This window comes from Pleurodeles waltl, chromosome 7 (assembly GCF_031143425.1).
Source record: "Pleurodeles waltl isolate 20211129_DDA chromosome 7, aPleWal1.hap1.20221129, whole genome shotgun sequence".
NCBI lineage: Eukaryota > Metazoa > Chordata > Amphibia > Caudata > Salamandridae > Pleurodeles > Pleurodeles waltl.
The window spans coordinates 1,420,197,821-1,420,223,645 of NC_090446.1; the positions used below are offsets into that span (position 1 = coordinate 1,420,197,821).

The following is a 25,825-nucleotide window of genomic DNA, read 5'->3' on the forward strand; positions in this document are numbered from 1 at the left end:
TGGTAATGCAAGTCTGACTTCAGGCCTACTATTGTAGCCTGTTTGTGGTAGCTTAAACACTGTAAATTTGGTCAAGTAGTCAAAATCTCACTTTTAATTAATAATTGGTTGTAGGAAGACGGGTGTATTATTTGATATGCCTGATAGTCTTATCATGGAATACCCTTGCAGAATTTCTTTTTTGGGTCCAGTTAGGCTCATTTGAGAAGCAAGGCTGTTGAGCAGTGGGCAAGTTCCCCATTCCCGTATTGGGCTGAGGTGCCCTCCACCCCCATCCTCCTGAGGTGCCTGCCCACTTACAAACTGATGCCCCTGCAGAGTTCTATCCGGATGATGTCAGGAGTCGAGTTGGGCCTTGGACTGTGGCCATGTGGGCCCTTAGTACTTTGGACTGGGCACTGGCCATTTGTGTACATTTGAACATATCTGTTTTTCATCCAATTGGTTCATTTTGTGGCTGTTCACATTCAATACATTCTCATTACTGCCTTCTTGTTGTCCTTGCATTATTATGCTGTGTGTTGTATGCCATTGTTTTTCATCTGCAGCTGGTTGTGTGTATGGGGTGTGTGTCGTGCCTGTGGGTCACTCTCCTTTTCCTCCCTCCCTCCATTGTGTCCTAGGTGGCCGTACTCACCGTTATCGTCTTCATCGGCATTGGTGTTCCAGGTGGAGCCTGGCGTAGATAAGCATGGGGAAGACTTGCAGTTCCAGTTCCATGGCGGCTTTGTCCTTCTCTGTGTCTCCGATGGTGAGTCTTTGGTCTTCTGTGTTCTTTTTCCGCCAGGCTTTTGATGGCGTTAGTACCGCCCCGGAAATCGTGGCGGTTTACTGTGTCATGATATGGTGGGTGGTACTTTGTCTTCTGCCTGGCTGTTGACGGCTACCACTGTGGTGAGTGTTTTGAACATCCTGGCGGTTTGTGTGGTACATTGGCTGTCTATGGGAGTTATCACCACCATGGTCATAATTTGGCGGTAATTACCGCCAGCATGTTGGCGGTATTACTGGCACTTTAACAGTCAACGAAATGTCATAATGAGGGCCTATATGTCTTGCTTAATTTTATACAGCTCCTTGTTATAGTTCTCTGTTGGCCGCCTTCCTTAAGGGAGACTTACATTTATTACTGTGGAACTTGGAGATTTTTGGCCTGATTTAGTTTCGCGGAGGGGTTATTCCATCTCAAACATGACAGACATCCCGCCTGCAGTATTACAAGTTCCATAGGCTGTAATATAATTGTTGTACGGTGGACAGGATATCCGTCATGTTTGTGACAGAGTAACCCCCTCCGCTGGACTCTAAATCAGACCCATAGTCATTAATGGTAATGGCAAAGTTGAACTTGCAGTGTAACAATGCATTTTCAGTCTGCAGTGGCAGGCTGGGAGCCATGTTTGTTCATGCAGAAAGCGGCACAACTAGTTCTTGAACCCTAAGTTGACACTGACTTACATGCCCGGGGTATCTTGGGTATTATATAAGACTTATAAGTAAGTCAGTGCTTGCCAATTTAGGACATCCAATTTTACATATCTTTTAAATGGGTCAGAACACTGGCACTGCAGTCTAGACAGCAGGCTCCAGTGTACTCTCAAAATCGAAAAAACCAGCAGCATGTAGTCCAAATGAGGGCTAGGTCCAAAGTTAAGGGAAACCTGCAACAAACTTGCTTCCTTACATAAATTATGTTAGTTTCCAGTCCACAATCATGGTGCATGGTATTTAAAAGTATACATTCATTTTTAGGATGTCCTTACAGTGACCACCACCATTATATAGAAAGCAGAGCACAGATTAAAAATTCTAACATTGTAACTCAGGAATGGGACTTACAAGATAATTAATTAAACAGCATTTTTAAATGTTTTTTAAAATGTACTTCAATGGTGAAGTCTGATACTAAAAAAAATATTAAAGAAAAGTAACTCTTAGAAGTTACCTTTTCTTGCCTGAAGTTTGTGGAAACTAAATTTACATTTGCTGTCTCACATCTGCCAGCTGTGGATTAACATTTAAATAGGTAGGAAATTGTCTCAGGAGCAAACAACAGGCTGACCACAATGTGCAGATATGAGTCCTTTGAATCTCACAGAATATACAGGGAGGGGTGTGTGAGCATTTGTTTTGCCTACGGTTGGGTAATAAATTCTGCTCTGCCGACAGAGATGGCAGAGAGTTGGCCAATCCATGTCACACATGTAGCACGTAGTTCCAGCGAAATTCCACAGATGACAGCATTTCTGAGTTCTTGCACACAGCTTGCTAATGGTAAGTTGGTGAGCAAGAGTAAAAATTGTCATCCTCTCACAGGATGTTTTATGCTAGGAGGGAACACAGTGAGATTTTCCCACCACAAGTTGTTGCAGGTTTTTTGCAAACGCTCATTATGAGTAAGCTGCTGCTGTAGTAGAAAATCTAAATGAGTGGCAGCAAAACCAACTCGAGCAGCAGAGCACCCTGGTGTGTCGCAAGTTGCCATTTGTGCTTATTTTTGACCACAGAAAAAATAGCACAGGCAGCGTTGTGTGCCGATTTCCTTCCACTCGCAGAACTGTGAATAATCTCTCACAGTTTTCATGTAACTCCCAGAGTTCCACCCACCCCTATTGATGACTTGATTTTTTCTAACGCTGCTTAAATCTCAAATCCTGCTTGAGAGGTGTGCTGGGTATATGAAACATATCACTTCACCACACTCTATACAAAGTTGCCAATTTTCTATCTCTTCACATCTGTTACAGAGCTGAGGCATGACCAGAGTCATCATAACCACAGCGGACAATATTTTGAGGTGTAGCCTGTTTTGATCTTTTTGTTGTGGATACAAAGACTTCATCTGGGTCTCACTACAAAGATGTCTGACTCCTTTGAGCCTTAATTAGGTACAGATTGCAGCCTTGAAAAAAACAAAAAGTGACTAACAACAGAACATCCTTTGCTAGGACAAAATCCTGCTTGACCCAATTAGTATTTGGTGGCCAAAACTGGTGGCGTCAGCTGGAGCTTGACAGCAGCATTTCCAACTTCAAGTGACCCTCTGCCACTTTGTCAGAAAGTAACATCTTTTTAGCATGTAACCCCCAATTTCTGCCTGGTGTCAGTGTGTTTGACTGTGTCACTGGGATCCTGCTAATCAGGATCCCAGTGCTTATGCTCTCTCTCCTCTAAATTTTGTCACTGCATACTGGTAACCCAGTGTTTCATCCAAAGTTGGCATACCGGTCTCCCCTTATAAGTCCCTAGTATGTGGTACTTAGGTACCCAGGGCATTGGGGTTCCAGGGGATCCTATGGGCTGCAGCATTTCTTTTGTCACCCATAGGGTTCCCATGCAAAGGTTTCCAAAGGACTGCCTTTGCAGCCTGTATGAAATGGTGCATGCACCCTTTCACTGCCATTTACACTGCACCAGGTCACTTATCTGTCTCCCCTATTGCAGGTCCCCCACATGAGGGCAGGGTGCAGAGTACCTGTGTGAGAGGGAACCCCTGCACTAGCTCAGGTGCCCCCACATCATCGGGACAATTTTTCCGGATTTCGTGAGTGCGGGGATGCCATTTTTCGCATGCACTATACATAGGTCAATACATATGTACAGGTTCACAATGGTAAATCCGAATATGGCTATGTGTGGTATCAAACATGTTGGATTCATACTCCAAGGCTTTTAAAAGGCTTTTGCAAGCTCCTCAGAGGAGCCCCAGTACTGCCATTACAGCCTTCTGAGGGTTTCCAGGCAGCCCCAGCTGCTGCCCCCTCACAGACAGGTTTCTCCCTCCTGTTGCTTGAGCAGCTCAAGCCCAGGAAGGCAGAACAAAAGATTTCCTTTGGGAGAGGGATGTTACACCCTCTCCCTTTGGAAATAGGTGTTACAGGCATGGGAGGGGTAGCCTCCCAGAACCTCTGGAAATGCTTTTAAGAGCACAGATGGTGCCCTCCTTGCATAATCCAGTCTACACCAGTTCAGGGACCCCCAGTCCCTGCTCTGGCCTGAAACTGGACAAAGGGAAGGGGAGTGACCACTCCCCTGTCCATCACCACCCCAGGGGTGGTGCTCAGAGCTCCTCCAGAGTGTCCCTGGGTTTTGCCATCTTGGATTCCAAGTTGGCAGGGCACTCTGGGAGCATCTGAGTGACCAGTGCCTGATAGGAGCTTACCTGTGTAGCTGACCAATCCCCCTTTCAGGGCTGTTTAGGGTCTCTCTCTTGGGTGGTTCTTCAGATTCAGATTGCAAGACTCCAGCAGGAATCCTCTGCATCCTTTACTTCACCTTCTTACGGACAAAACTGCATCTGGACCTTCCAGGAACTCTACAACTGCAACAAAGAAGCTAAGACGACTTCTTCAACATTGTATCTTCAGCTCCTGCCAGCATCTGCAACAGTTTCCAGGTCGTGCATCCTCCGAGCACTACCAGTCTTCAGCCTGCACCAGAAGAACAAAGGAATCTCCCTTGAAGTGAAGGAGTCGCTTCACTGCTTCAGCAGGCACCCTTCTGCAGCAACGACTGGTGGCTTGGGTCCTCTCTCCTGAAGAAGTGCGTGCATCCAGCAACACAGGTCATAGACTGAAGTGGTCCCAATGGTTCTGAAGTCCAGCTGTCCAACTTTGGGGGAGGTAAGAGCTTGCCTCCCCAAGCAAGACAGTACCCCATGCATTGTGTGATTTGCAGTTGCCAAGGCTTGTTGGCATCCGTCCACAAAGTTCTTTGTGTATCGTGTAGCTCTGGCACCCAGCAGTCCTTCCTGCAACGCACAGCCTCCTGCATAGTTCTCCGGTGGCCTGGGATCCTTTTGTGTAGTGCTGCATGGGCCTCCTTTTGTACCTTCTTTTTCCCCTATGCTGTGTGAATCCTATGCTCGCTGCTGGTCCTCTGAGGGCTCTCTGAGTTGCTGAGAGCCCACTCTGCGTCCCCCTCCTGGGTAGAGACCACCAGGTCCCTCCTGGTCCCGGGCAGCGCCGTGTTCTGCTAACCGTGAGCTTTGTGTGTGCCAAGGCGTGTTGGCGGAATCCCGCAAAGCAAATCAGACTGCAATCATCCATCCTGCGTGGGAAAACATCTGCACCAACCAGGAACCCCCATCCGTCTTCTTGGGTGCAGTACTGACTGTTCTTCTTCACTGGTAGTTCTTCTTTTGCACCTTCCTCTGGGTTAGCAGGGGCTCCAGTTCTCCCTGGACTCTTCAGTGCTTTCTGGAATTGGTCCCCTTCTTCCACAGGTACAGGCAATCACCGTTGGTGTCTTGCAGTCTTTTACGGTTCTTGCAAAATTTTCTATCACGTGTTAGGAAAGTTACTGTGATTTACTCCTACTTTCCTGGGCTCTGGGTTGGGTTCTATTACTTACCTGTGGTGTTTTCTACCACTCCCAGCACCCCTCTACACACTACACTTGCCTACGTGGGAAAACCTACTTTCGCATTCCACAATTTTAGTATATGTTTTTATTCCCCCAGGCCCATTTCTAACTATTGTGATTTTCACTATTTGGACTGTTTTCTAACTGTTTTAACAGCTATTTCTGCATTCTAGTGTATACTGTGTATATTACGTACCTCCTAAGCGAGTATAGTCTCTAAGGTATTTTTGACAATCGTGTCACCAAAATAAAGTACCTTTATTTTTGTTCTAATGGTTATTTTCTTTCTTGTGTTTGAGTACTGTCTGAATACAGTGGTTTTGCATGAGCGTTGCACTTCTCCTAGTTAGGCCTTGGCTGCTCATCCACACTACCCCTAGAGAGTCTGCCTCCTAGACACTGACTACATTTCACTAATAAGGGATAACTGGATCTGGTATAAGGTGTAAGTACCTTAGGTACCAAATACAAACCAGGCCAGCCTCCTACACACTTCAGCATCCTAACTTGCTCTTTTGAGGACTTTAAGAACCTCAATTTAATCAAGGTCCTTAGGTAAAGACTTTGATTGGGCTGACTTAATCTTGTCTTGTTTGAGGTAGACCCAAACTCATGCCTAGGTAATAGTCAGCTTTTTGCTGCTCCTTTCCCTAAAAACTAAAAAACATATTCAGTGAAACACTTCTTTTTTACATTGATATGGAATTATTATTTTGTTATTTGGTACTGCTTGCCTCTAGCACACATTTTTGTAGGATAAACTGCTTATTATGCCTTTGATGTCAGTGACATAACACAATCATGTTAGTTGAGGTGTTGACTACTCCTGCTGTTTATAGCCTGTTAGAAATGACAGTCTTAGGGTGGTCATCCCTCAACTTTTTGCCTGCCTCCCTCCACTTTTCTAACATAGTTTTTTCTGGTTTTAGGACGCTGCACACTTTACCACTGCTAACTAGTGCTAAAGTGTATATGCTCTCTCCCTTAAACATGGTTACATTGGTTCATTCCCAATTGGCATACTTGAGATACTTGTAAGTCCTTAGTAAACTGTACTACATGTGCCCAGGGCCTGTAAATTAAATGCTATTAGTGGGCCTGCAGCACTGATTGTGCCACCCACATAAGTAGCACCTTAACAATGTTTCATTGCAAGGCCTGTGTGTGCAGTTTCACTGCCACTTCTACTTGGCATTTAAAAGTACTTGCCAAATTTACAAATCCCCTTTTTTAGGTCGAGCATATCGTTCAACGTGTTGTATACTTTTTAAGTATACTTATACTGTGGTTCCAGTAATTTCATTTGGTGGTTCACTGTCATTCAAAAATCCTTGCTTGCTAGGGGTCAGTTCTGCCTCTTTGTCCTGCCTTTTGTCTCTTTGGGAGCATCACAAACTACTGTATAATTACGCTATGCCCTGTTTATCTCTTCTGAAGGGGACTTTTTCTTTCAGTATTGGCCTGTTTGTGTTTCACTCTGGGTGTATAATCAGCCCCTCCTCCCCACCAGCTCCCTCTGTAAACATAAACCAAGAGCAGTGGGGGGCTATTCCAGGGCCAGCTTGCTCTCCCTCTCTTCATGTTATTTTTAGTCTGTGTGGCAAGAAAAGTCCAGTCAGTAATTTACAATGCTAAGAGCTCTAACTCGAGCTAACACGAGACTATTGCATTCCGAATGCTTGTCTTATCGTAAGTGCTCAAAACCATCTTTTGCCTCCTTGCCCAAGAGAATAATGTCTACCTAAGCAGGTGACCTCGTGCGTCTCAACACTGTGCATTCATCCCTTCACTTTTTGGCACTGGCTTTGGCGAACTGCACAGTGTTAAATTAATGTTCTGCTGGCTTCATTTTTTATTCAGAAATGCAGAAAATAAATTGGCTCAATGAAACAAGGAATCTAGTCTGTATTTGTACAGAATGGTTTCTCTTCAAGAGGGTTCTGTGAGATATGACAAGCACGTAGAAGTACTGCTGAAGTTTCTGTGAACAAGAAAGAAATCTACTTGCTCTTGGCATTTCACGAAAGGTTACACTAACAGATGGCATCAATTTGGAGCTTCTGTGTTTCAAGATCTGCAGGAACTCCCGGACCGTGGCCTGGCTGTAGCCTGAGAGCGGTTGCTATGGAGATATGCGAAATACTGACAGGAAAGGAGCAGGGTTTGTTTCTTCCAAATAACTAGAAACAGAAATAGAAAGTAAAATAGAACAAACGTTGGCAAAGCCAATGGACCGTGGCTCTGAAACCTATTAACATGGATAACGCTTTTTTAAAAATAATTCTGTAAATCACAAAAAAATCTAGAGAAAAAACTCAGAGCTTTTAGGTGACTTGGTGCCGCTGAATATTCTGAAGCAACTGGAGTTGAAAACATCGGTCCTGCACCTATTGCGGGAGAAGAGTTTTGAGTACACGCTCACCTTGTCCTGCCAGCTAGAACCGAAGTGATTGAGATCACAAACGTCAACACAATTACTTTACTCCAATGAAGGATTTCAGATGAGAACCCGTAGTCCACCAGTGAATTAAACAACTTCAAACTGCTGACACAAAAGGCCGCCTCACTACAAATACCGCATAGAAGTATACGCACAGCTAAATACATAAACCAACTGATTAACCCTCTATGTGCTTGCCGTGGCTGCTATATGAAAAGGGTAATTCTAGTGTGAAAACAATCCAAGCGCATTTTACACTTCCTTATTCATAATTTCACTATCAATGTCACTGTTTATGGATTTAATTTTTATAAAGAAACCACTCGTCATATACTGAAAAGTATTCAAAATATTCTCCTAACCTATAGAAGTGTACAGAGCACGTTTCAGGCCTTCAACCAATCCTACAATGGTGTAGGCAAGACTAATTTTCACCCATATATTCGATGGATATGTCCTGCAGCATTCACTCCACTCCTGGTATTTTTTGTGAGCACAATTACCGGTCTAGTTCTGCATTATAATTTATTTGTTTACATACTGTTGTTCGACTGTGCTGACCGTCCATTGTGCCTTTGTGCATTTTAGACATGGAGGACTTACCAGGTTAGCCCCAAGAGGAAGTATAAAGTATGTCACTTGTCATTTTTTAGGGTCGAGCCTGCGTCGCATGCGCTTGCGCATACGTTTTGCTTGCGAGACACTTTAGTATTTAGAAAAGGGCTCGTAGCCGTGTCCGTGTCACGTCAGTGTCTTTCTGTGGTTCGTGGGCTTGCCTTTCAAAATCTGCTTGCTTTCATTAGTGGAAGGCACGCATACTTCATGCCTTTTTCTGTGGTTAGCCCTCCTCGAGCGCAGTGACCAAGAACTGAAAAATATGCGGGGTTTGCTGTTTTCGGTCAGGTTTGTGGACTACTTTTTCTCTTTTTTCGCAGCGCGATCTCGCTTGGCAGAAGTTGAGCGCTTTGCATACCATCAACCCTGTTACATAGTTAATTGCACTTTTGTCGGTTACGTAGATAATTGCACTTTTGCTGACAGGTTTCACTACGAGTGAACTGTAGCAGTGCGATTGTGCAGTTTTTTTCCATTTTTGTGAAATATGTAGGAAATACAATAGTGTGGACGACGCCCATTTTTCTATACAGAAATCTGGCAACATACGTTTGGAGCTTTGTTGATTTGCGCAGTCTTTCAACATGTCATACATATAACCACCGGTAGGAGGCATTGCTTGACTATAGGTGATGAATATGTCACATCTGAAATGTTTACTTTCTGAACATGAGAACGCAAAGCATTCTTTTATGGGCATATTGGCGACATCAAAGATACTGCACTTAATTGTCAGCACAGACGAACAAAGTAAGAGGAGTAGGCACTGGTTAGAAATATTTATATTTGGAAGAGCTGTGATTTTTGACTGCTAAAGCTTGTCCCTGAAGAATTACCTATACTTGGATTCCATAAGGAATGTTTAAAAAATAAATAAGTCTGTCAGAATAATATTTCACAATGCCCAGATTCAAGATGGTGTATCAATAACTTGTGGGGAGCAGTTTTTATTTATTTGGCATTTTAAAAATGCAGTAAAAATAACTCTGGAAAATGATCCTCTTGAAATGCATGTTATTAAGAAACAGCTGCATTGATTGAAAAGGGGTGATGTAAATTGGAACAGACTATTGCAAAATTTGATTCAACTCAAAAAAACATGTTCTTTCTATCAATTATAACAAGCATGGCTATGCAGTGTCTATTATGTGTGTGTTTGGTGGTACATGTTGCCTATACAAAAACCATTTATATATTCAATCAAAAAACAAAACCTACTTGAATCAAATGGAAATGCATACACATTAGTCAAATGTTGATACAAATACAATCTTAGAAGTGTTCTGTAACAGAAGAAAAAGGATACATTTGCATGCGGCAGACTGGTCTTTTTTTGGTTGAGCACAGCAGCGTGCAAGCCTGCTTTTCCAAAGTGTTGGTATGTATCTGGGCTTTTAACAATGCCCACCTCACACCCATCACTAGCACTAGTTCGTGGGCTTGCCCTTCAAAATTCCTTTGGTGACATTGGTAAATGGTTTACGTTTGTCCCTCCTTGGGGAGGTTTTGTTACCGCCTGGGCCAACACCCCTGCTACATGGCTAATGACACTTCTGCCGATAAGTTTGACTGCGAGCAAACTTTTTTTTCCCTTTTGTGTGTGTGTCTTCACGCTGATGCTCATGGTGGCCGTGGCACTGTGAATCAGCTTGCTTATGTGAAACAGTTTTACTTTTAATTTTCAGTTTATGTGGCAAGAAAAGTCCAGTTGGGAATTTACAATGCTAATAGCTCTAACTCCAGCAAATGCGAGACCCACTGCATTGGAAATGCTTGTTCTACATATGTCACCCCCTATGTGGGCCCTAAGTAACCCATAGGGCACACTGCTATGTAGCTAAAAGGCATGAAATATACATGTGTGTTTTCTATTTCCTGATAGAGGAAAACAAAGTTAGGAGTTTTCTACTACCAGGAAATAGAAATCACATATGTCCTGACTACTGTGAGGCCTGCTCCTTTCATAGTCTATCATTAGGGCTACCCTCATATACTGTGTGGTCAATTCTGATCAGAAAGGGGTAAATAGGTCATATTTAGTATGGCAATAGAAAATCCTGCTCATTGATGAGGTTGGATTTTATATTACTGTTTTAGAAATGCCACTTTTAGAAAGTGAGCATTTCTCTGCACTTAAAAGCCATCTGTGCCCTACAGCCTGTCCCCAATCAACACCTGGGCTGGGCTGGTTGACCCATCTACATCTTGAATTGGACTTCCTAGGTTGGAAGAGTGGAGGGGCCTGACACTTACATGTCAAAGGCTAGTGGCCTGCCCTCACACAATGGACTGACTGGGACGCTGGCAGACAGACTGGTACTGAAAGGGGAACTTGTGCACGTAAAAAACTCCCCCAACTTCAAAGGCATTTTGTGTAAATAAACTGGGTCTCTGACCTCATCAACACAGACACTTCTGGACCTGATCCTGCAACATGTCAAGAGGAACTGCCTGGGTGCTCAAAAGGCTCATCTGGCCTGCTTTGCTGTGAAGGACTACTGCCCTGTTGTTGCTCTGCTGCCCTCTGACTTTGCTGAGAAGTGCTCTCCCAGGGCTTAGATTGAGCGTGCTGCCTGTTTCCTGAAGTTTCAGGGCCAAAAATACTTGATTTCTTCAAAGAAACTCCTTGTGCACCGAAAATTGATGCACACCCTGCTGGAAATTATGCACAGCCGTTTTGTGACTGATAAATTGCCGCTCAGCTGAGCTGGAATGATGCAGCCTGACTTCCTGAGTGAAGGATCGATGTAGTGCCTGCTTTGCGGCAGGAAATTCAACACACAGCCCTTCTGGATCGCGCACATCCAAACCGGAACAACGCAGCCTGACTTCCCGAGTGATGAATCAACGCAGCTCCTGCTGTGTGACAGACTATTTGATGCATCACCTACCTGATCGATGCAACGCCTAACACTTCGTCCCGCACGCCCAGGATTTTCGCACTGAGGAACCAATACTGCACGCTGGAAATCAATGCAAAGCCCCTTGCTGCGTGGAAAGAAACAACGCCTCGTCTGTGCCCTGTCAGAAAATCCGACGCACACCCTATTTTTTCACGCATCTCCTACTCTGCAGCCTACGTGCGTGCTAATTTTGATACAAACCAGGTACTTTGTGCAAACAATAGACAACTGTCTAAGATTTAAGACTCTTTTTAATATAGCAAAAGAGATATTTCAACTTGTACTCATTGAATCTTTATTGTTTTGACCGTATTTTAACCTGATAAATATCATATATTTTTCTAAACCTGTGTGGTTTATTTTTGTGGTATTTTCACTGTGTTACTCTATGAATTATTGCACACATACTTTACATATTGCCTTCTAAGTTAAGCCTGACTGCTCAGTGCCAAGCTAGCATGGGGGGCACAGGATAATTTGGATTGTGACTCACCCTGACTAGGACTGTGGTCCATACTTGGAAAAGGGTGTATACCTCTGCCAACTAGAGACCACATTTCTGACATACCCCACAATATGTCCATCATATATTAACTCTCCTCATTATCTAGATGTTTGGGCAACAAAATAATGCACTCATCTGACCCTTGGATTCGGATATCTCTACTATTACTAGTGCCAAATTATGCATGCAGACCAAAGACTCTGTAATAATACATGCACTGTTTTATATTTTTTAGATATGCTTTTTATTTCTACATCAGTAGAACAGTCACAATTTGCACAACTGAGGAAATGACAGTGTTTGAAATGGACTTTCTGCAATGTCACCCCCAAACTTTATCCCTTCCTCCTCCTCTTTTTCTGACCTCATTTGTGCTGGCTTTAGGACTCTGCACACTTTACCACTGCTAATCAGTGCTAATGTGCATATGCTCTCTCCCTTAAAACATGGTAACATTGGCTCATACCTAATTGACATATATAATTCACTTGTAAGTCCCTTGTAAAGTGCACTACCTGTGCCCAGGGCCTGTGAATTGAAAGGTACAAGTGGGCCTACAGCTCTGAGTGTGCCACCCACATAAGTAGCCCCTTAACCATGTCTCAGGCCCTTACATTGAAAGGCCTGTGTGCAGTTTCACTGCCACTTTGACTTGGCATTTAAAAATATTGCCAAGCCTTAAACTCTCCTTTTTCTAAATGTAAGTCACCCCTAAGGTAGGCCCTAGGTAACCCCTAGGGCAGGGTGCTATATAGTTATAAGGCAAGACATGTACCTGTATAGTTTATATGTCTTGGTAGTGTAAAAGTCCTACATTTGTTTTCCACTAATGTAAGCCTGCTCCTTTCATAGCATAGTATTAGGGCTACCCTCATAAACTGAGTGATAGATTCTGAGCATTTCTCTCCACTTCTGTTCCTTACAATTCACATCTAGGCTGGGATGGTTGACAGCTTCCTGGTGCATTTCACCCAGACAACCACAATCACAGGATGCTCAGTCACACCTGCACAAATCTGCATAATGAATGGGTCTTTCTAGGCTGGATGGGCGGAGGGCCTGACACTTACATTTCAAATGACAGTGGCCTGCCCTCACACAATGGACTACTAAACCCCCTACTGGGACCCTGCCAGACAGGATTGTACTAAAATGGGACCTTGTGCACTTCTAATCCACTCTTTGAAGTCTCTCCCACTTCAAAGGCATATTTGAGTATATAAGCTAGGTCCCCAATCCTACCAACTCAGACACTTCTGGACACTTCAAGATACTCCTTGGGACAGACACCCTGCCCCAGAATGTGCAACCTGCCAAAAGGAACTGCCTGGTTGCCCAAAGGACTGACCTTGGCTGCCTTTCTGAGAACGACTGTTGCCTTGCTGTTTCCCTGCTGCCTTGCTAGCCTCTGGCGCTGCTGAGAAGTGCTCTCCAAGGGCTTGGATTGAGCTTGCCTCCTGTTCCTGAAGTCTCAGGGCCAAAAAGACTTCATCTCTACAAAGAAACTCCTTGTGCGCCTGCATTGCGACAGAAATTCTGACGCATGGCCCACCAGATTGACGCAGCCCCTGTGACTTCGTCCTGCCCGCCCAGGATTTCTCTACATCGTCCCTGGGTGTCAAAAGCCCCTGTATCAAAAAGAGGATTCAAGCCTGCGTGCCGGAATTTGCCGCAAAGCCCTTGCCACGTTGAAAAGAACCAACGCGTCGTCTGCGTACACCAGGAAATCCGACACACACCCTTAGTTTTCCACGGATCTCCTCCTCTGCAGCCTCCGTGCATGTAATTTTGACGCAAACCAGGTACTTTGTGCTTGCAAGAGACAATTGTAGCTTTTAAGAACTTAAGACAATTCTATTGATATCAAAGTCATATTTGTAACTAGAGATTATCAAACCTTGCTTGTTTTGACCTTAAATTAATCAGATACATATCTTATATTTTTCTAATCCTGTGTGGTGTCTTTTTGTGGTATTTTCACTATGTTATTGCATGATTTATTGTACACATACTTTACACATTACCTTCTAAGTTAATCCTGACTGCTCAGTGCCAAGGTACCAGAGGGTGGGCACAGGAAAATTTGGATTGTGTGTGACTTACCCTGACTAGAGTGAGGGTCCTTGCTTGGACAGGGGGTAACCTGACTGCCAACCAAAGACCCCATTTCTAACAAACAGGAAACGTATAAAAGTCAATTGCTACACTGAACTACAGACTCAATGTGTGTCTGATGTAGATAGTGTTCATGAAAATAAGCGAGTTTGGGTCTTTGCACTGTAATTTGTAATACAGTATAGTTTTGGTAATGTATCTCTACCATATTTATTTGATATTGGTAGATGTTTGATTTCCTGTAATTTACAATACTTTTTTTTAAAATTACAACTTTACTTATTCTGGATCTACACAATGAAGCTTATTCATTCTAATTAAAAAACTTGCTATGAAGCAATCCCAAATGCTTTCCAGTAATTTGCACTGGATTCCCAACAAGGGGATATTATTGAAAATCACCTAAGTTCCCATCTACCACAAATTTGCATATGCATAATCTACAATTTTCAACTTTGGAGATGCTAAATTTCCAACCTTATTAAAATATGCCTCTCTTTTTATTTTATTTTTGTATGATATTTATTCCTATTTTTTGTTTATATTCAGTTTTGAACAGCTTGCCAGCGATAAAAACAAAGGGATTGATTAGGAATTCTTACCTCCTTCCCCCCTCGTAAAGTAACAATCTGTGAAACAAGAACAAAAGCAATCCTGTCAGTTCATCTAAGGCCTTAGGACGTGAGTTATGGTTACTTGAGATAACTCTAACTATAAAAGTTGAATTTCTATAGTTATATACGTTTAAAATGTGAGCCTAACATTTTACATCACTCATGACATGTTCTATGACATAATGTATTACATCACTGATGACATATCAAATTACATAACTCATCTGTAAAGCCAACATGGTTTACTTTTCTGGCTGCAGTGACACTGTTTAATACATATATAAGATAAGCAGGTATCTACCTTGGAGTGCAATTTCGCTTACCTTAGGCCTACAAATCCCCGTAGATATGAAAATAGGGTAAAACATGTGCACCCATCTTGTCTATGCATGTCCCAAAATCATAAGCATTCACCTTTTGGGTTGTCTAGAATTTTCATAATTCTCTGGTGAAGCTCATGATCAAGGTCCAAGCCATTTGTCACCCTGTGGGCCAAGCTAATTGCTCTGCTTCCCAAGAGAGGGAAAAGGGCCATCCCCTGCAAAAAGAGTAACTAACAGTGCTTCTTTCAGCTCCTGATGCAAAAGGGATGGGAAGAAAATCTGCATCTGTAAAATAGATATCACACTGTACCAGGGCTAGGACAGACAAGGCCCCCAAAGTAGGACGCCAAGACCTCTGGAACCAATGCAGGGGGGACTCTTCTTTGAGGATTTGGTGAAAATGTTCCCTGAAGTGATGTCTGTGAGGGGTGGAGCGGAGTCACCCATAAGAGATGTGACCAGTGACTTTAGGACAGCACGATGGTGTATAATGCAGGAGGGATGGTACAGGAGTGGAGTGATGTAGCACCTCACAGTTGGCCTGGGGTGCCTGGCTTCTAGAACTCAACCACCAAATTTAAAAACTCTTGAACAAGGGAAAATGGTTTTGGTTGCGTTTTGACATTGGGACTGGACAGTAACAGTAGCCACGAACAACTGAAAAACCAAGCATTCTGATACAGTAATTATATTGTAATTGACTATGTCTGGCACCAGTGGGTCTCTCCAGGACATGGGAAGGTAGTGCCCTTATACCTCTGAAGGCCAATTAGGGGATGATTTTCTATGCCCTAGCAGGAGGAGTGGAGCACCAGAAACAAAGGAACAGAAGAAATGTGAAGTAGAGCACCAGTAATATTAGCTTGGTGCAGAATGTGCATCCTCGCCACCAAGGACAAAATTAGCACACAATCATCAAAATTGGCTCAATGGAACCTGAGTTACAACCTTCTGAAGGCTGGTGACCTTTGACCTTTTCAGGATACCAAGCATGTGGGGCTCTGCTGCATGTTTATAAATGACCCCTAGAGTGGGCCAGTATCCGTGGGTCAGTGCAAGATTTATTTTATAAATTCTACGGATGGGGCATACATGAGGCCCACTCCCCAGAGCTTTTGAGGCCTAGGGATCAAAATCCCTGGGCTGGTTTATGCCAAAGAGGGCTGGGACCCCCCTCTTTGGGCCCCTCTGAAGAACCAAGAAGGAAGAGTGTCTTTGCACCCCCAAAGAAAAGACAAAAGGGGCCCCTGGGCTCCAAATCATGGTACCCAATGCTGGGCCCATGTCCAGGGTAAAGCAGGGCTGCCACCACACTAGAATTACCTTGCCCAAATGGAGCAGGCAAGGAAGAAGTCAGTTGCTGGCTTCTAAGATGGCAAAAATTGGTCTTCGAGCTGCTCCCAACAGAATGGTAACAATGACGCAAGGCAGGAGGGCAGTGGAACCATCAACAACCTTAAAGCATGTTGGGAGGGCTGTAGGGGTTCCATCAGCCTCCCAGAAGTCATTTTTGAAAAGTGACCCTAGGTTTGCTGAGCCAATCCCCCAGTATTTTCACCCTTATTTTATAAGTACATTGTGTTCCACTGTTTGCAAAAGGAAAAATACTGACAATGATTTTATATGTTAAACACTGAGGTTATATTAAATTTTCTATGCAAAAAACACCCAAACACTTGCTATTAAAACACAGCCAGTGTTTGGGTGTAGTCCGTAGAACCAACCATGATGGAAAGGTGATGCACTTAAAAAGATGGAACATTGTGTGGTGATTAGAACCTTCATGGTTCTCCACTGGCACTAGCTTGCAGTATTTATAAGTCATGCAGCTCTAGCTAAAAGGAATTGGGGTGCTGTTCATGTAGAGACCTTAAATACTAGTCAAGATATAAAAATAAAGAGTTAGGCGGGGCAATGGTTTTAAATCAATTATTTTAGAAATATGAGGCAACAGTGCTGAGCTATTCATTAGATAGAGGATAGAGTTATCATGTATTGTCCAGCAAAAATGTGAATACACTGAACCAAGTTTTTGTTGAAAAGATTAATTTTTCATTTCTTTGAACAAATCGAGAACGGTTGATGCCTTATACTGCTGGGATGGCCTTATGAATACTAGGAGAACATCTGTTTTGTGGTAATTTCCAATAATTTTCTTAACATTAGGTGTGTATTGTGGTGTGCCTAAGCTGACGAACTTGTAGGCATTCCCAAAAGTATTGTATATGACACCAGAGAATAGTGGGTACCAATGGAGTTCTCTCAGGTTTGGGGTGATGTTATTGCAACTTTAAAGTCCTTTGACAAGGAATGGTTACTGCAGGGAAGAAGAGGATGGTTTCTGTTTTTAACCAATGTGAGCACTTGAATTTGCATTGATACAAAACAAACTTGACCATTGAAACTGAAGTCTGTGTCATCGTGAAGAACATTTCTGTACTCATTGCAGATTTCTGAAAATGGTGATGCACACTGATGTTACCTTGATGTAGTTCAGTTGGAAACATGCTTTGGACATCTTAAACTTCATTATAGTGAGATAATCCTACAGGGGATGAATATCATAGTCAGAAATTGTGATTTCAATTTAAACCTTTTTAATTCTAATGCCTTTCTCAACAAGATGCAGTCTTAAGCTCTGGTGGACCTGGCCCTCTCTGCATTCCCAAAGTTTTTATCTTCACCCCGCCTTTTTTTAAATTATTTTTGTTGGCATTACCTCTGCTTGTGCTCTCTACTGTAGAAAACATGGTCAAATTGGCTTGTACCTGATTGGCATATTAAAGGTACTTGTAAGTCCCCAGTTAAGTGGGACTACATGTACCCAGCACCTGTAAATTAAATACTACTAGTTGGCCAGCACCACCCACTAAAGTAGCATTTGAAAACACGTCTCAAGCCTGCCATTGTAGAATACACATGTCACCCCTAATTTAGACCCTAGAGGCCCATAGTGCAGGGTACATTGTTTTTAAAAAGTAGGACTCCTCAAATAGTTTTCCACTACTATAAGGCCTACCCCTCCCAAAGACGTATATTGGGCCACCTTATCACCTTTAATAAGTGCTAACTTTTGGATTTGGAACAGGTAGAAATGTCATGTTTACATTGAAATGAGTTGTGATTTAAAATATTCTTTAACTGTCGGAATTTAAGCCACAATCTGAAAATGACACTTTAGAAAGTTGGCTTTTTCCTGCCCGAAGGTTACTAAGGCCTTCTAGGACGTTCCAGCTGCCTGCGTCTGTTAATGGCTCCCCCATTAAGAATGTATTTTAAGTGCAGACAGTGACCTTGGAGATTTTGGAGCATTGACAAGAGAAGGGAAACACTTTAAAAATCAGATGTGGAGGTAGGAAAGGGAATCCCCCCACTTTAAAGGCTGGCACCAGGGATACATATTGGACCACTTGAGCCACTCATCAGAATGCTCTTAGACTTGTGGACATTACAGAAAGGTTGCCTTGCTCCCATAGAACTGTTCTGCTGCTTGAGGCCTGCCTTGCTACCCAGAGTACTGCCCTGCTGCTACCAAAGGAATGCCCTGCTGCTTGAAGACCGCTTTGTCATCAAGAAGACCGCCCTTCTGAAAAGGTCTGCCCTGCTCTTAGCAATAGGATTAGGGCACAGAGAACACCACAGGAGATGAACATAGTGAACATAGTCATGGATCTGGAGGAGCTTATTTAGACAACTGAATCAGTGTTCTTAAGGTAGAACTCAAATAATTGTGTGACTATTCATTTAAAAGCCCAACAAAAAAGAGGGATAGGGAGGATTAAAGGTCCAGTGTACGTTCTCCCAATAGGATTAATCGACAACAAAAAGGTACACTGTTCCTGGTTCTAGGGGGACAGTTAAAGTATCAGGAGCAAGAGCCCTCACACACCCAAAAGGGTGTCATGCTTCATCATCGGGAAGCTCCTCGTCAGACCGGCGGTGCAATATCTGACGGGCTCCCCTTACGGGGGCCCTTTACCGGAGATCTTTTTATTATGTGGCTGCCGTTTAAGATTATGCAGGTCAGACACTTATTGTGGCAGGAGAGTGAATATTAAAATTGATTAGGAACCCCTAAGTAATCTACTTTACTGGTTATCTCAAGGAGTTACGATCAAGATTAAAAACATACAAGAAAGTGGAGGATGAGGATAATGCTCAACCACTTTTTAAAAAAAGCCTGGAGATCTGGGAAATTGTCACCTGACCCCTAAGGTCCGGTCAACATGTTTCGCGTAGTGTGGTCATGAAAGATCCTTTAACGCTTCATCAGGACCTATAATCAACTGAGCTTCTCCTGACTATGTGACATTATTTATAATATATGTGAGAAAGAGTAACAGTCACTTACATTTGTATAAACTGTCTCGTCAAAATTCTGAATCAAAAAAAGGTCGCCCTAGAGAATAATAAGTACAATCAAATATAATATAGCAAACACGGTTAAATGACCATCACACCCAAAGTGAATCGGTGAGCTAAGTGATGTTTGATAAATAAATAAAACATCTGCTTACCATCCCTCATCGTGTGGGGGGCCCCTTGGGGAATAGCACGATCCAGCCAGTCACTTCTGACGGGGGTTACACATCATGAAAAGGGTTAATGCAATATATGTAATAAGGGCTCAAAGTGGTATACAGTGTGTTGTCCCATTTAACAGTACATACTGGTGAAGACAGGCTTCATAGTTATAAGTAATCACAGAAAATTCCACACTTCCAAAAGCCCTAAGACATGCCTTATATCGCAATTATCTCTGGCTAATCCTAAAAAGTAAGGATAAACGAAAAGCAACCCCATCTAACCTCATGCATATAGCAGAGATTAGGAACTTGGTTGCCATTGTCCCTTGACCCAAGGGTAGGTCGCTCCCCCTGCCGCTGCAGCCCCTCCAGGTTCCTGAGTTCCTGAGTTCCTGAGACCCACCTCACAGTAAGTACCCCCCCCCTCCCAGCCCCTCGCTCTGCCCCGCGCTACTCACCCTCTCTCCTGCTCCTGCTTCTTTTCTTCTTTTCTTCTTCTCTGTTCTTCTGTTCTTCCTCCTCACTCTGCGTCTGTAATCTTCTTCTGTACTCTTCTTTCCCCCGTCTTCACTCTTCTTCTCTTCTTCCTCATCTTCTTTTGTGGTCTTCTGCCGTCTGTTATTCGTTTTCTGTATCTTCTTCTGTGTTCTTCTGTGTTCCTCTGTGTTCTTCTGTGTTCTTCTGTGTTCTTCTGTGTTCTTCCGGTCTTCCATTCTTCTCTCCTTCCGGTCTTCTGATCTTCCTTTTTTCTCTCCTTCCGGTCTTCTGTTCTTCTGTTCTTCTGTTCTTCTGTTCTTCTGTTCTTCTTGTCTTCTTGTCTTCTGCCTTCGGCTCTTCTGCCTCCTCCGTCCTCTTCTCCCCGCGCCTGCCCTCCTGCTCCTGCCTCATCCCCCTCCCCCACTCGCATCCCCCTCTCTATCTCCCCTATCTAACCCATTCACTATCTACCTCCCTCACTCCTCCTATCTACCTATCTCTCTATCTCTCTATCCCACTATCTAACTCCCTCACTCTCCACCTCCTCCTATCTTCCTATCTCTCTATCTATTTCCCTATCTATCGATTTCCCTGTCTATCTATTTTCTCTATCTATTTCTCTATCTCTCCCCCCCTCCCTCACACCCTCTATTTACCTATCTTCCTATCCTCTCACTCTACCTCTCACCCTCACCCACCTCTACAACCCCCCCTCCCCTATCTTCTCAACCCTACTCCTATCTTTCTCCCTTATCTCCTAAACCTCCTAACACTCACCCCCCTCCACCCTTAAACCCCCCTCCGCAAGCTCTTCTCACTCTACCTGTCCCCCCCCTCGCGCTTTCCCGCCGCGACCTCCTGCACGCCCCCGCCCCAGCCCCAATTCACCCCCACCTGACCCCTCCCCCCCCTACCTCATATGGCGCCCGCTGCGCGACAGTGGTAGCGACCCTTGACCCAAGGGTAGGTCGCTCCCCCTGCCGCTGCAGCCCCTCCAGGTTCCTGAGTTCCTGAGACCCACCTCACAGTAAGTACCCCCCCCTCCCAGCCCCTCGCTCTGCCCCGCGCTACTCACCCTTTCTCCTGCTTCTGCTTCTTTTCTTCTTTTCTTCTTCTCTGTTCTTCTGTTCTTCCTCTTCACTCCGCGTCTGTAATCTTCTTCTGTACTCTTCTTTCCCCCGTCTTCACTCTTCTTCTCTTCTTCCTCATCTTCTTCTGTGGCCTTGTGCCCTCTGTTCTTCGTTTTCTGTATCTTCTTCTGTGTTCTTCTGTGTTCCTCTGTGTTCTTCTGTGTTCTTCTGTGTTCTTCCGGTCTTCCATTCTTCTCTCCTTCCGGTCTTCTGATCTTCCTTTCTTCTCTCCTTCCGGTCTTCTGTTCTTCTGTTCTTCTGTTCTTCTGTTCTTCTGTTCTTCTTGTCTTCTGTTCTTCTTGTCTTCTTGTCTTCTGCCTTCGGCTCTTCTGCCTCCTCCGTCCTCTTCTCCCCGCGCCTGCCCTCCTGCTCCTGCCTCATCCCCCTCCCCCACTCGCATCCCCCTCTCTATCTCCCCTATCTAACCCGTTCACTATCTACCTCCCTCACTCCTCCTATCTACCTATCTCTCTATCTCTCTATCCCACTATCTAACTCCCTCACTCTCCACCTCCTCCTATCTTCCTATCTCTCTATCTATTTCCCTATCTATCGATTTCCCTGTCTATCTATTTTCTCTATCTATTTCTCTATCTCTCCCCCCTCCCTCACACCCTCTATTTACCTATCTTCCTATCCTCTCACTCTACCTCTCACCCTCACCCACCTCTACAACCCCCCCCTATCTTCTCAACCCTACTCCTATCTTTCTCCCTTATCTCCTAAACCTCCTAACACTCACCCCCCTCCACCCTTAAACCCCCCTCCCCCAGCTCTTCTCACTCTACCTGTCCCCCCTCCCTCGCGCTTTCCTGCCGCGACCTCCTGCACGCCCCGCCCCCCAGCCCCCATTCGCCCCCACCTGACCCCTCCCCCCCTCCTACTTCATATGGCGGCCGCTGCGCGACAGTGGTAGCGACCCTTGACCCAAGGGTAGGTCGCTCCCCCTGCCGCTGCAGCCCCTCCAGGTTCCTGAGTTCCTGAGTTCCTGAGACCCACCTCACAGTAAGTACCCCCCCCTCCCAGCCCCTTGCTCTGCCCCGCGCTACTCACCCTCTCTCCTACTCCTGCTTCTTTTCTTCTTTTCTTCTTCTCTGTTCTTCTGTTCTTCCTCCTCACTCCGCATCTGTAATCTTCTTCTGTACTCTTCTTTCCCCCGTCTTCACTCTTCTTCTCTTCTTCCTCATCTTCTTCTGTGGTCTTCTGCCCTCTGTTCTTCATTTTCTGTATCTTCTTCTGTGTTCTTCTGTGTTCCTCTGTGTTCTTCTGTGTTCTTCTGTGTTCTTCTGTGTTCTTCCGGTCTTCCATTCTTCTCTCCTTCCGGTCTTCTGATCTTCCTTTCTTCTCTCCTTCCGGTCTTCTGTTCTTCTGTTCTTCTGTTCTTCTTGTCTTCTGTTCTTCTTGTCTTCTTGTCTTCTGCCTTCGGCTCTTCTGCCTCCTCCGTCCTCTTCTCCCCGCGCCTGCCCTCCTGCTCCTGCCTCATCCCCCTCCCCCACTCGCATCCCCCTCTCTATCTCCCCTATCTAACCCGTTCACTATCTACCTCCCTCACTCCTCCTATCTACCTATCTCTCTATCTATCCCACTATCTAACCCCCTCACTCTCCACCTCCTCCTATCTTCCTATCTCTCTATCTATTTCCCTATCTATCGATTTCCCTGTTTATCTATTTTCTCTATCTATTTCTCTATCTCTCCCCCCTCACACCCTCTATTTACCTATCTTCCTATCCTCTCACTCTACCTCTCACCCTCACCCACCTCTACAACCCCCCCTCCCCTATCTTCTCAACCCTACTCCTATCTTTCTCCCTTATCTCCTAAACCTCCTAACACTCACCCCCCTCCACCCTTAAACCCCCCTCCCCCAGCTCTTCTCACTCTACCTGTCCCCCCTCCCTCGCGCTTTCCCGCCGCGACCTCCTGCACGCCCCCGCCCCCCAGCCCCCATTCGCCCCCACCTGACCCCTCCCCCCTCCTACCTCATATGGCGGCCGCTGCGCGACAGTGGTAGCGACCCTTGACCCAAGGGTAGGTCGCTCCCCCTGCCGCTGCAGCCCCTCCAGGTTCCTGAGTTCCTGAGTTCCTGAGACCCACCTCACAGTAAGTACCGCCCCCTCCCAGCCCCTCGCTCTGCCCCGCGCTACTCACCCTCTCTCCTGCTCCTGCTTATTTTCTTCTTTTCTTCTTCTCTGTTCTTCTGTTCTTCCTCCTCACTCCGCGTCTGTAATCTTCTTCTGTACTCTTCTTTCCCCCGTCTTCACTCTTCTTCTCTTCTTCCTCATCTTCTTCTGTGGTCTTCTGCCCTCTGTTCTTCGTTTTCTGTATCTTCTTCTGTGTTCTTCTGTGTTTCTCTGTGTTCTTCCGTGTTCTTCTGTGTTCTTCTGTGTTCTTCCGGTCTCCCATTCTTCTCTCCTTCCGGTCTTCTGATCTTCCTTTCTTCTCTCCTTCCGGTCTTCTGTTCTTCTGTTCTTCTGTTCTTCTTGTCTTCTGTTCTTCTTGTCTTCTTGTCTTCTGCCTTCGGCTCTTCTGCCTCCTCCGTCCTCTTCTCCCCGCACCTGCCCTCCAGCTCCTGCCTCATCCCCCTCCCCCACTCGCATCCCCCTCTCTATCTCCCCTATCTAACCCGTTCACTATCTACCTCCCTCACTCCTCCTATCTACCTATCTCTCTATCTCTCTATCCCACTATCTAACTCCCTCACTCTCCACCTCCTCCTATCTTCCTATCTCTCTATCTATTTCCCTATCTATCGATTTCCCTGTCTATCTATTTTCTCTATCCATTTCTCTATCTCTCCCCCTCCCTCACACCCTCTATTTACCTATCTTCCTATCCTCTCACTCTACCTCTCACCCTCACCCACCTCTACAACCCCCCCTCCCCTATCTTCTCAACCCTACTCCTATCTTTCTCCCTTATCTCCTAAACCTCCTAACACTCACCCCCCTCCACCCTTAAACCCCCCTCCCCCAGCTCTTCTCACTCTACCTGTCCCCCCCTCCCTCGCGCTTTCCTGCCGCGACCTCCTGCACGCCCCCGCCCCCCAACCCCCATTCGCCCCCACCTGACCCCTCCCCCCCCTCCTACCTCATATGGCGGCCGCTGCGCGACAGTGGTAGCGACCCTTGACCCAAGGGTAGGTCGCTCCCCCTGCCGCTGCAGCCCCTCCAGGTTCCTGAGTTCCTGAGTTCCTGAGACCCACCTCACAGTAAGTACCCCACCCTCCCAGCCCCTTGCTCTGCCCCGCGCTACTCACCCTCTCTCCTACTCCTGCTTCTTTTCTTCTTTTCTTCTTCTCTGTTCTTCTGTTCTTCCTCCTCACTCCGCGTCTGTAATCTTCTTCTGTACTCTTCTTTCCCCCGTCTTCACTCTTCTTCTCTTCTTCCTCATCTTCTTCTGTGGTCTTCTGCCCTCTGTTCTTCGTTTTCTGTATCTTCTTCTGTGTTCTTCTGTGTTCCTCTGTGTTCTTCTGTGTTCTTCTGTGTTCTTCCGGTCTTCCATTCATCTCTCCTTCCGGTCTTCTGATCTTCCTTTCTTCTCTCCTTCCGGTCTTCTGTTCTTCTGTTCTTCTGTTCTTCTTGTCTTCTGTTCTTCTTGTCTTCTTGTCTTCTGCCTTCGGCTCTTCTGCCTCCTCCGTCCTCTTCTCCCCGCGCCTGCCCTCCTGCTCCTGCCTCATCCCCCTCCCCCACTCGCATCCCCCTCTCTATCTCCCCTATCTAACCCGTTCACTATCTACCTCCCTCACTCCTCCTATCTACCTATCTCTCTATCTATCCCACTATCTAACTCCCTCACTCTCCACCTCCTCCTATCTTCCTATCTCTCTATCTATTTCCCTATCTATCGATTTCCCTGTCTATCTATTTTCTCTATCTATTTCTCTATCTCTCCCCCCTCACACCCTCTATTTACCTATCTTCCTATCCTCTCACTCTACCTCTCACCCTCACCCACCTCTACAACCCCCCCTCCCCTATCTTCTCAACCCTACTCCTATCTTTCTCCCTTATCTCCTAAACCTCCTAACACTCACCCCCCTCCACCCTTAAACCCCCCTCCCCCAGCTCTTCTCACTCTACCTGTCCCCCCCTCCCTCGCGCTTTCCCGCCGCGACCTCCTGCACGCCCCCGCCACCCAGCCCCCATTCGCCCCCACCTGACCCCTCCCCCCCTCCTACCTCATATGGCGGCCGCTGCGCGACAGTGGTAGCGACCCTTGACCCAAGGGTAGGTCGCTCCCCCTGCCGCTGCAGCCCCTCCAGGTTCCTGAGTTCCTGAGTTCCTGAGATCCACCTCACAGTAAGTACCCCCCCCTCCCAGCCCCTCGCTCTGCCCCGCGCTACTCACCCTCTCTCCTGCTCCTGCTTCTTTTCTTCTTTTCTTCTTCTCTGTTCTTCTGTTCTTCCTCCTCACTCCGCGTCTGTAATCTTCTTCTGTACTCTTCTTTCCCCCGTCTTCACTCTTCTTCTCTTCTTCCTCATCTTCTTCTGTGGTCTTCTGCCCTCTGTTCTTCGTTTTCTGTATCTTCTTCTGTGTTCTTCTGTTTTTCTCTGTGTTCTTCTGTGTTCTTCTGTGTTCTTCCGGTCTTCCATTCTTCTCTCCTTCCGGTCTTCTGATCTTCCTTTCTTCTCTCCTTCCGGTCTTCTGTTCTTCTGTTCTTCTGTTCTTCTGTTCTTCTGTTCTTCTTGTCTTCTGTTCTTCTTGTCTTCTTGTCTTCTGCCTTCGGCTCTTCTGCCTCCTCCGTCCTCTTCTCCCCGCGCCTGCCCTCCTGCTCCTGCCTCATCCCCCTCCCCCACTCGCATCCCCCTCTC

General features: G+C 45.6%; 1 protein-coding gene across 12 annotated transcripts in view; it reads right to left on the bottom strand.

Moving 5' to 3' along the window:
* LOC138246432 (von Willebrand factor-like) overlaps positions 1-25,825 on the bottom strand; it is a 54,173-nt gene that overhangs the window by 5,026 nt on the left and 23,322 nt on the right. For 3 of the 12 annotated variants that reach the window (XR_011194285.1, XR_011194279.1, XR_011194276.1), the window contains one exon: positions 14,545-14,571. The exons of 1 other annotated variant lie outside the window; for it this stretch is intronic. Coding sequence is in view for 1 of the 11 variants with exons in the window: in XM_069201043.1 (XP_069057144.1) it covers positions 14,545-14,571; positions 17,362-17,386 (52 nt within the window). In the remaining 10 variants the exon portion in view is untranslated. Of the gene's footprint in view, positions 1-7,402; positions 7,531-11,295; positions 11,408-14,544; positions 14,572-17,361; positions 17,425-19,230; positions 19,279-25,825 lie in introns of those variants that run through there. 8 more of the 12 variants (XR_011194282.1, XR_011194277.1, XR_011194281.1 and 5 more) reach the window with 7 other exon arrangements.